The sequence below is a fragment of the Euprymna scolopes genome, chromosome 17, assembly GCF_053919585.1.
Source record: "Euprymna scolopes isolate OS-2025 chromosome 17, ASM5391958v1, whole genome shotgun sequence".
NCBI classification, from domain to species: domain Eukaryota; kingdom Metazoa; phylum Mollusca; class Cephalopoda; order Sepiida; family Sepiolidae; genus Euprymna; species Euprymna scolopes.
In genome coordinates, this window is record NC_136498.1 from 15,843,680 (window position 1) to 15,855,752 (window position 12,073).

General features: G+C 30.8%; 2 protein-coding genes and 1 pseudogene across 2 annotated transcripts in view; 1 reads left to right on the plus strand and 2 right to left on the minus strand.

Annotated features, from left to right (window-relative positions):
- Positions 1-74, plus strand: part of LOC145296686 (E3 ubiquitin-protein ligase UHRF1-like) — an 84,755-nt gene extending 84,681 nt beyond the window's left edge. The window contains exon 17 of the mRNA XM_080142641.1: positions 1-74. This exon is cut by the window's left edge and continues 120 nt beyond it. Coding sequence (XP_079998767.1) covers positions 1-33 — 33 coding nt within the window. The 3' untranslated portion in view covers positions 34-74.
- The window catches only part of LOC145296687 (leucine-rich repeat-containing protein 34-like), a 272,980-nt gene that overhangs the window by 237,203 nt on the left and 23,704 nt on the right, over positions 1-12,073 (minus strand). The gene's annotated exons all lie outside the window — the stretch shown is intronic.
- On the minus strand, positions 5,737-5,855 carry LOC145297096 (5S ribosomal RNA; annotated as a pseudogene).

The window sequence follows — 12,073 nt, forward strand, 5'->3', positions numbered from 1 at the left end:
TTCCCGGGGTATGAGGCTGGACGACGTTCTTGAATAGCTGAATATTACATTGATTTTTGGTGCTCTTTTATCAATTTATGGAAGAGGTGTGTGGTTAACATCTCTTTTAAAAAAAAAAAAATTTGTTATATAATTTCAAAAGAAAATATAGTTAACTGTTGGAATTCTACTTTTTTATACATGTATCATGTATCTTCACCTAATGACTTTTTCATTCTGTTTTACTGTTTTGATTTCATTTTTAGGTTCTTGCTGAGAATTCACCCTATATAAAAATAAAATTTAAAAGATCTGTATGTGACAAAACCAAAATATCATCATCCAAAAATCACATAAGTTTTATTTTTAAATAAAATATTTTATAAAAACAAGAGTCACTGTTTTACCTACCATTTTGAAAAAAACACCTATTTAAAAAAAGACAAAAAAAAACAAAAACAAAGAATGTTTAAATACCTTGACAATAATTCAAACTTGTGAGATTTGTGTTGTAATGGCTACGGATTCCAATTAATCACTTAAAAATGGTTTTCTTTTTATAAAAATAAAACTACTTAATCAAGTTACATAATTTTTGGAATATGATATTTTCGTTTCGTCACGGGTACATACTGATTTGTCTTTATTTCTGTTTTCTAAATATAAAGGGAATTTTTGAAAAGAATCAATATTTGTTATATATATAGTTGAATAAGAAGAGGGAGACGGTTTGAATTCTCCAACCTTTATACGTGCGTCATGTATCCTTGCACATAATCCCCCCCCCCCTGCACACGCATGTATATATAAAATCAGGGATGTAAGTTCCAACTTTCTTGTAATTCAGAAAATGCAGAATTCTACTTTAATGTTTATTTTTTTTATTTTTTTAAATTAGAGTTGATTTCTGCCAAATCGTTACAGCTTTGTCCTTTTTTTTTTTTTTTTCATTATTATCTTTCATTGACTCAATTCTATTTCTTATTCCCCCTCCTCTCTCTCTTGTGTAATTATCTTTCTCTTTCTATTTCTCTACCTCTCTTTCTTTTCCATATCTTGTCTTCCCTTCCTTGAAACCCACCCACCCACTTCTCTCTTTTTTTCTCTTTCCCCTGTCCCTCTCTGAAAATGTTAATTTTTGCCAAATTTCAAAACATCCATTGAGCAGATAGAACATTCTTAAATTCATTTTGATTAAAAATGATTTTTTCCCCTATTAGTCACCCACATCTGTATGTATATGTGTATATATGACTAACAAAAAAATGACAATTATTATCGGCAGTTTTTAATCTGTTATAATTCTAGAAATGTATAGTTTTCCTTATTTCAATATAAATAAGGCCATTGGTTGTTTTGCACGTCATTTTGTGGTTTCCATAAAGTTATTAAAGAATATAATATAACCCTCTTCTGCCTTAATTTTTACAAAACACAAAATGTAAAATTACCAAATGTGAACTATTATAATAACCGACTTTTTAAACATTTTATGTTTTAAAAAAAATAAAAAAAAATTGCAAATTTGATGTTGGGACAAAAGTTTAGTATCTATTGCTTGGTTTCTGTCCTCAGTCAGTGAAAGAAAAATCCTTCTAGGCTGAGTAATTTTCATTTTTACTCCAATCCAGAGGGCTTATTGTTGAGAGCTGGATTTTCTCCACATTAAAAACGACTTTGTGTTTAATGTTACCCTCATGGAGAGGCAGATAGATAGCAACAAAAATATTCCAAAGATTTTTTTTTTTTTTTCAGTCCCATTAATTAAATAGAAATGGTCAATAATTTTTTTTTTATTTTATTTATTTATTTTTTTACACTTTTTAACTAACCTACTTTCATCTCAGCTTACACATTTTAATTGAAGAAAATAAAATAAACAATATACATTACTTAAATAGTCATTAATAATATTTTTTACACTTGAATTTTTTAACTAGCATACTTCCATCTCAGCTTAGACATTTTAATTGAAAAGATTAAATAAAAAGAAACAATATACAGGTATCATTTTAGTTAATTGTAAATCTTAGTATTAGTCCAAAGTATACAGTTTGTTAAAAAATTAACCCTGAAAATGTTAAATGAAATTAAGACAAAATAATAAAAACCAACGTCAGATTGTAAGGATACTTCTAGAAATAAATCTGGTTTGGTTAAAGTGAAAAAAAAAAAATGGTTAATTACATTTTAAAAATTGAATGTTTTAATTATCTCCATTGAAAGAAACTTGAATAAATTAAGTCATTTGATGTAAGGATCTAATCCTAATGAAAAGGGAGATAAATAGTAGAACCAGTTCAAGATAAATCTGTAAGAAACTCCCAACTCCACCATCAGTGTTTGCTCCCCTACAATCCAAACAGGCTATAGTTAGAAAGTAAGCGCGTCATGAACCAATGAAATAAGGTTACAAAGCTGGCTGACAAAAACGTCTACCTCTAAATTAACCAATTGACTGACCATTTAAACTGTTTATCCTCTTGTTTGATTAATTTTTATGTAAAATTGTTTTTTTATATATATATAGTTAAAATATGAGATTATAAATTTTAGAGCAAACATGAAAGTGTATAACAAATGAAATGGAAAATGATTACGGCTTTAGCGTTTTAAAAATAATATTTTAACCATATTTCTGATACATAGGATGACAATTAAATCATTAATAGTTAATACACTGATGTTAACGTAGGTGTATAAATATAATTTCACGTTAAATTTATAGATTTAATTTCAAAACTTTGTACGTGTAATCGTCTAATATACAACTATGAAAATAAAATGTTTTGTTTAATGTTTACAAACCTTATCCAAACTCGTAAAAATGTACCTTTTTTTATTTATATATATATATATATATATATATATATATATATATACCTCAAACAAGGTAATGTAAACTCTTGGAACATAATGAGCGACTATTTAGGATACTGTGGGGAGTTGAGCAGCAAGATGTCTGTTCACATTACATTTAAATTTCTGTATATTCAGTAAGCAGGAACAGAATTCTAAAGTTTAGTACAATGAAAATATTAGAGTATAAGGCTTCTTTGCATCTAAGGACCTCAATGGTGAAGGGGTGGGATTTTGATGCTTGTTGAATTAATCAAGAATATGTTCATCAATGCACATTTCATTAAATATGTATAAAACAAGTACAAATGCAACATTGTGATGATGGGACAAAGGTATGAGCTTTTTCGATGGTGTAGGACCTTAAACTCTGTCTAAGAGTGAGAAACTAGTGATGGATGCACCAGCCCAGATGTGGCAACAATACTCCATGCATGGGCGAATCGTTGCTTTGTAGAGATACAGAATACTCTCAGCCTGTAAAAGGAGCCCACTTTTTTTTGCAGCAACTTTGACAATGTTTTTAATATATTCATTCTGGCGTTGGTAAAATTAATCAGAAAAATCAGAGCTTTGTGGAGTATCGGAATCTCAGCATTTTGTGGCTATTTCCCGATTGCCAGAAATGATTCTTTCAATTGTCTTTTTTATTTGATTTTGTTTAAAACAAAGTATAAAACTGCTGGTAGTAATTATAAAATAAATATTTATTGATTTGAAACTTCCAGTAACACTAAAATCTATAGATTACCCCCCCACCCCACCCCAAGTGTATTATAGCAACATTATAGTTTAATATTTAGAGATATATAAAGAATTGTGATTGGGGGAAAATATAGGTATTGTCCTATCACTAATGCATTCCAGTGAATGTTAAGCCAAAGAGTTTAAAATATGGGCTCAGGTGTTATTTGTCATAGCAATCAGTGGCTGAGTAGGTTTTTGTAACTGTTAAAGGAAAGAAGCTTACTCTTAGTAGCATTAAATGTTATGTACTTACGGCTCTATTCCACTATGAACAAAAGGTCATTTTCTAAGATTTCCATCCATTGCCTTGGATATGTATACATTCGGCTTTCATGTTTCTCACATTGTGTTAACGGCAAATGTACTTATCTTGGACACAATTTTATCTTTATTTCTTTAAAAAAAAATTTTTTTCACAATTTTAAACTATGCAGATGCAACGATCTAACAAAACTATGGAAATTAAGTATTTTGTCTAATGTTTATGATGTTGATGCTCAGAAATTATTGTCCCAACTTTATGTAAATACAAGTAGAGATATCTTATATAACCCCCCCCCACCCCCACACACACACAGTTTTATGAATTTTATTCAATTCATTTAGTTTTCATTTACATTTAAAGAGAGGCGTATATCTTAAATTGTTTCATTTTAAAATTTTGTATTTTCATAAATAAATTTTCTTGGGTGTAAATAATATATATCGCTTTTTTAAGCATGAAGCCACGTGATGTAAGGAGCTATCTATACTACTTCAAGGTTAAAATCATAAGTGTTAGATGAATAGGAATTTCTTTTAAATGTAAATTTATAAAATATACATTTATAATATATATATATATATATATATATATAGCTTTTTTAAATATCTGTTTTAAGAACAAAATCCAATTTCTGCTGTAGCTGTTCATTTGAACCTGAAATCATAAAAATTGGTCAGTCGTCTCATAAGATGTATAGCAGTAGTGAATTTTCAAGAGTCTATGACAGTTTGAAATGCTTGTCCAAAAAAAGTCTGGAAATTTATTAAAGGCGCCTTGTATAATGCTGCTGAACTTTGTTTGGAATTCTTTTTGTTTTGATCAAAGTTTGATTCTAGAAAATGTTTAAAATTGAAGAAATTTAAATTAAATTTATCAAAGTTAAAATCCCGGACATCTTAACATTAATCTAATGACTATGATTCAGGTTTAATACAAATCTGAAATATTCAAATGGAAAATTATGTCTATATTGTTTCCCTACCCTTCTCCAAAACTCCTTGAAATAGTCCATGGATATTTATGAATGCCTGATACCTATGAAAAAAATCATACATTTGCATTTTCACGGAGGGTTTCTATTCCCCTTTTCATTTAACTAAATATAGCCCACATTTTAATCCCTTATGCCAAGCAAGTTTCAAAATTTATAATGATTGGTTAATTTAGAACTAGATCTTGTTCATAGAAATGCATAAACATATATACATATCTCGCTTTATGTAGAGGTAAATACATATACATTTCCACATGATCGTGCCTTAAACTATAAGATCTGTTCTGAGTTTAGCTAAAGTAATCTTTTCAAAAATACAATTTACCTGAACTGATTTCCGTAATTTAATTTTCCTTAGAGATGTTTGTTAACATCTATAAAAAAAAAATTAAAAAAAAAAAAATTTTTATGTATATAAATTGTGTTCAGGTATGAATATTGTTTTAAACTCTAAAATATATTTTTATTCTGTACACTCCATTGGATTTTTTTTTTTTTTGTTACCATTTTTGGTTTATTCTTTCTTTGAATTTTCATGTTTGAATTTTCTGATGATAATCTACTTAATGTTATATTGTTAAATATTGAATTATAATTAAAGTTAATGGAAAATATATATAAATGTATGTTATGAAAAAAAATTTTCTATTTTAAAAAGTAAAACAAAAATGTATATTCTTTCTCTCATATATATATATATATATATATATATAATGATGATGCATCTATTCAGTCTAGAGACAATGGATACCCTCTATAAGATATCTGCACATGTAATTGAGGCAAAGGTTGCACAATCACTAACCACACCTCTCCTGAATCAGCACTGCTTGAATCTAGTGGCAAGGAGAAATCTAGGAAGATTAGAAACAATGCCGAGATAAACGAAAAGCGCATACAGTACCTGGAAGTCCCAAATGGTCACCCATTTTAGTACTGATCTGGCTCAATGTTGCTTAACTTTGGTGATCTGACGGGAACCGGTGTGTCAACATGAATTATGCCGTATTTATAATATACAGTGGGTGCGGCTTGATTATGCAACACCTAAGTTTTTTACATAACTCCTCAAACCTATATTGAAAGTTTTCTTATCAAAGCATTATTTTTTTTACAGACTATCATGTACTTATGCATTAAATGCTAAACATTTTGATTAAACTTTTTTTTTTTTTTTTTTTTTTAAGATAAAAAATTTTTTGTACAATATTAAGTGTCCGGTTAGATAATGCAAAAGGTAAAAAATTTATAATTTTGCTGTTTCAAATGCTTTTATTTAATAAACACAGAATCAAAATGAATAGAAAACACAAACTTCAAAATAAAACAAAAGAAAACAGTTGCAATGTTATTCACTTCATCTTACAAGTCAACATTTTTTAGGATTTTAAGAAGACGCTTGTCGATGGCAGAAGTAAGTTTTTGAACTTTACACGACTTAATTGATTTACAGGCTTCCACTACTGCATTTCAGAGAGCACTGAAGGTGTTAAATTGCGTTCCATCAGCATAAATTCTCTGCTTAATGATGGCCCACAAATTTTCGAATGGGTTTAAGTCGGGGTTGTTGGGAGGCCAAACCATTAATCTGCATTCTGTGAAACTTAACTTTGTGTAATAGGACTTGTACACAGGTGCATTATCCTCCTGAAATACCAAGAATTTTGTCTCCATAAAGTTTGATTTTTCAGTCAGGGAATGAAGAAGCCTGTAAGAAGCTGGCAGTAATTCTTGGAATCAATTTTACCCTTTGTGGCACCCTAAATGGTCCAATAATCTCATTGGCTTTAATTTCTGCCCAGAACATACCTCCACCACCTTGCTGTCAGCAGATCCGTGATGCAATTGGGTGACCATTTAACAGACGGACATCCGTCTGGTTCATCCAGCATTGCTCAGCATTTGTCAGTGAAGACAACGTTATTGAAATCCATCTTTTGATATTATTCAGCCTATTGAACACGCTTTGCCATGTGATTCTTGCTCAATGAAGGCTTTTTTTTTTTTCCTCCCCTCCCCCAAGATCTTTACTTTTCCAAAACTCCTTATTGTATCGCACCTGAAGTTTTCAACATTTGGAGCCCTCCAGCTTGCAGAAAAATTTTCTTGCTTGTAAAATTGGGTGTTCTAACCATCTCCCTGGCAATCCGGTGCTTATTCCTCTCAAGTTTTCTTAAATGAGCTCTTTCAGTTACTTTCCTACTGGTCTTTCCATTGACCACATACGCTTTGATAGTTCGATAATCTCTACGAAGTTTTTTTTTTTTTTTTTTTTGATATTTCGATAGTCATTCCTTTACCAAGCATTGAAGTTATTGGAATCGGTTAAACCTGGCTTTTCCCCCCCATTTTGTCACTTGTGCTTAATCAAGTTGGACAGCTAAAAGCAAACATTCCCTACGCAAGATTATCGAACTGAATATTTTTAAGTCTATCTCTGTAGGGAAGAAAATATCACAATTAAACTATATACTTGAAAATTTTACTAGAGAATGTGAAAAATTAAATTTTGATAGCAAAAAAATTGATATGCATAATCAAGCCGCACCCACTATATAACCTATATACACACACAAGGTGATATAATATATTAGGCATATATATATCTATATTTTTACATTGCTCAACAATACAGCTTAGTAATGGTATAAAAATATGCTTATGGCAAATTAACTACACAGAAATGTTTTTCATTCCCAAAGGAAATTGTACAAAATTATTCATGCTACTGGGGACTTCTTAACTTTATACTTCATGAAGTTTCCTCCTTCGCGAGAAGCCAATTCAATCTGCTTAGGGTGAATGCTATCGGCATTACAATCCAGAGATTCGAAAATATGGTCAAAAATCAAATCTACAACAAATAAATGTTATCAAAGGCAAAGTTACTCTTCTACCTAGCTGAATAAGTTTTTATTAGCTCTAGTTATTCACTACCGTTTTTTTTGCACTTTTCTCAATAACCACACCTTAGATTTTTTGGAAATTTTGCACAAATATTAGTCATGGTGAACCAAGCTCCTATCTTTACATCAACGCTCTGATCCTCATCTGGCATCAATTGAAATGGATGGCTCTCGTCTAGGGGAGGCGCCATGTTTTGATAAGCTTCTGGGCTTGACCTTTACTCCTGACCTGAAATGGAACATGTACATCAAGTCATGGTTGCTGGAAAAATGGTAGGATCCTTCTACCGCTCCAGAAGATATCTCACTGCTAATGTAATTCTCTATCTATATAAAAGCCAAGTACGTCCAAGGATGGAGTACTGCTGCCACATCTGGGCAGGAGCTGCTAAAAACAGCCTATCCTTCCTTGACAGAGTACAAAATAGACTTCATAACTTCGTGGGTGATGTCCTTTTCTCTTCCCTGCAACCTCTCTCCCACAAAAGAGACGTTGCGAGTCTATCTTTGTTTATCATTACTTCCAGGGTAAGTGCTCGTCTGAACTCCAATCTCTCGTCCTTCCTCGCCAATCTTTCACGATAAACACCCGTCTAGCTGAAACCACTGTCAAAAATTTTCCCCATGGAGATTCCATGAACAAAGCTTTTTTCTTAGAAGTGCACGCTTGTGGAACTCTCTTCCACTTGCCTGTTTCCCACCTGACTACAACTTGGATGTCTTCAAGTCCAATATAAACAAATTCCTGATGAACCGCCCCCTTAAGACACTTTATACAAATCTCCAGTACTAACGATTACTATGATACTATTCCATTGATTTCTGTACACGCAATATAACCCTTATTCCCAAGTGGCTTACGGGCCTTGATAAGTGGTGACTACCATGTCAAAAAAATGGTAAAAATAAATTTTTTCTAGGATAACTCTGATTACTCTCTTCCCCTTGACCCAGGGAGCATTATAAGGGTAAAATTGCCCCCAAATCATTCATTTGTTCACACTTTTCTCAATAACAATGTCTTGGATTAAAAAAATAAAAATTGCACAAACATTAGTCACGGTGAAAGTAAATTTTTCACTCATTGAAGGGGGCCTTGCAGGCTCAGCTTGTTCTTTTAGAAAGATATATAGTGTCTAGTGTTAGGTAAGAACAAGAAAAATGTCTGTAAATTAACACCTAAATATTTAAAGTTTTGAAAATGGTTATAAAATAAAAAATTATACAAAATACTGTTAGAAGCACATCCAATAAAGGAAATTATAAATATAGACTAATGATTACTGTTGGGAATAAAACTTTAATCCTTCTGTGTAGCTTACTTGACATAAGTCTTTTTTTTTTCTTTTTTTTTTTTACCTAAATATGTTAATTTAGGAAAACAAAATCAGATTCCAGTAATTATGTCTTTATTTTCCAGTAAATAAATGAATAAATCTAAATACATTAGTATATATTTTTATATTGTTTTCTTATTTTATTGATTCTCTCTCTCATATATAACTAAATTAAAATTTACACTTAAATTTATTATTCGACAGAATACATTAAAAACAATTTACTGTATTGAGCTTTTTTATTTGGTTTTGATTAATTCATTAATATATAAATATTTATATTAAAGTTTACCTCTGATTATATCAAGTCAGCATTTTTCTGCTGTATTGATTGTTTCTTATATATATATATTAGACAATTGAGTTAAGCACTTTACCTCATGTAAAAAAAAAAAAAAACTAAAAGAAAAAATGTGTGCTGTGCATATCATACACCAAGAAAAATCACTTAAATTAAGTAGTTTTATTCTTTAAAAAAAAAAAAAAAAGAATCAAAATTTATGACTAAACCACTATTGATCACTCGATGCCATTTTGCAGAACAAGGGAGATAATTTCAAATTTTTGCAAGATTTTAGAAAGCTATTCTTAATGTGGGGATGGAAGCTACGGATTCTTATTTAAAGATAAAATTACTTGATCAAATTATGTGATTTTTTTTTGTGTACAATTCTTTTCATCGTGTACATCAAAGATTTTTTTGTTTTTGTGCGGGTTATGGACTCTAACAATTATCAGATTTTATTCATGAGAATTTCATGCCGTCTAATATATTTTTTTTATTCATAACATTGTTCAATCTTAACATTCTCCATTGTTATTTCAAATCGAATCAAAATTGTCCCCCCCCAAAAAAATCAAAGTGCAACAAGTCATGTAAAACAAATTGTTAGATGATGTGTAGTCTCTTTTGTTTGCCTGCTTTCCAGCTGACTACAATGTGGTCATCTTCAAGTCCAATGTAAACAAGTTCTTGATGAGCCGTCCTCTTAAGTAATCAATTTACCAAATTTCCACTACTAATGATATTGTCCCTTTGAATACCATACGCTCATTAACCTTTATCCTTGAGTGACCTCCAGGCCTTGATAAGTGGTGACTCCTTTGTAAAAAAAGAAAGTCTACTGTCATGATTGTGTATGGGATTCTTAATTTTGATCAAATTTTATCAAACAAGAATTCCTTATATAGTCATTAGTCAAATAAATAGGAGGAAGGGAGGTAATTTAATAAGAAATTGCATGTAACGCACTTAAGATAGCGATGTCTATTACATTACTTTGTTGTATTATTTTGCTTCATTTTAAAATTGTTTTTAATTTTTAAAGAAACAAGGCCGATAGCCATTAGTCGCATGCTCTCGTGTAATGAATGAATGCGTGAATATAGGATTGACATGAAATTCTTAAAGATTAGCTAAAATGGCCGAAAAATGGGCTGAAATGACTTAAATAGATAAAAAGTAAATGACTTATAACGATTTTAATGAACTTAAGGATTAATTGAATGACCTTAAGAATGACTTGAATGCTTAAAAAATAGCTGGAATCCTTCAAAAACAACTTGAATGACCTGGAGAATGACTTGAATGGCTTTGAGACTGACTGGTTGTAAAGTGGGTGATAATTTTACATTAAATTAATACAGAAAAGTGATCCCCACTTTATATCACAAAGTTACACACATAAGTACAGCATGTAGTAAGAACAGATATTACACTTTGATCTTGGCCAAGAAAAGGGTAGCTATTTGCTCCCCCACCGAGCAAATTAGGCACAAGGCCGATTTTTAATGTGAGGAGTGAAGGGGAAATGGGGACCAACTCCCCAGGGAGTAGAGGAGCTGGATAGTGACAATTGGTATGAAGGGTTGCCCCTACATTGACCAAGGTCTTATATGTGGGATTGCCCCCACATACAGTGTTTGCTTGCAGTATCTGCCGGCAAGATACTACACTTTGATCTTGGCCAAAAGGCCAAGAAAAGCTTAAAAAACTAAGAACAGCATCTATTAACAACAGACCTTTGATCTTGGTCAAAAAGGCCAAGCACAAAAGTGTTACGGACTGACCAACGGAGTGACTTAGAGTCGCTTGCATGCGACTAAAAATATATATTTTAAACAATTTAACTCTTTTTTTTTTTTTTTTTTTTTTTTTTTTTTGTAAAAAAAAGTTTTAGGTTGAGTTTGGCAAAAATCAGTTTGATTCAAATTCTGTAGAAGCATCAGCGGAACATATGCCCATACATAATTGGAAAATGGTTGCTACTTATTTAAAAAAAAAAAAATGCACATTTAAAATTGCATGATGTACAGTAAAATATTTCTGAGGATAAAAACAACTATTTTGCGGAGAGAAAAATCTATGAAGTAGGAGGATCCAACTCCTGCAAACTTGAGTATGATTTAGAAATTGATTGAGAATATATTTAGAACCGTGAAATGACTCCTCAAAGTTTTTAGCGGGGAGGGGGACTTGCTTAAGTATTTTATTTAGACTTCAGACTTTTGTGTTCCTCAGGTAACTTTTTTGTTTAAGCGGGTCTCCCCCCCCCCCCATCCTCTTCACTCACCAGAACTTGACATCATTTATACTTATCACCATCACTTATTATTTTTTTTTTGTAAATGTTTTATAAGTTTTTTTGTTTGTTTTGTACAAATGAAATTAGTAATGAAATAAACGTTAAAAAAATTTTTTTTTCGTTTTTGTTATTTTTCTTTTTCTCACATTCTGAATGTTTCAAAAACCTAGTCTTTCTTTTCTATCTCTCTCAAGTTTCCTCTTGATTCTCCAAGGGAGAGAGAACTTATGAATCAAGCTTCTACCAAATCAAGAGTAGCAGATATGTTCCTTCTGTGTGCGTGTAATAAATAAATATATATATATGAGAAAGAAAATTAAAACTGTATTTTTATCTATCTATATATAAAAATGTAATTCTTGGTTTGTTCAAAGTCGATAAAACCATATTTCTACATTACC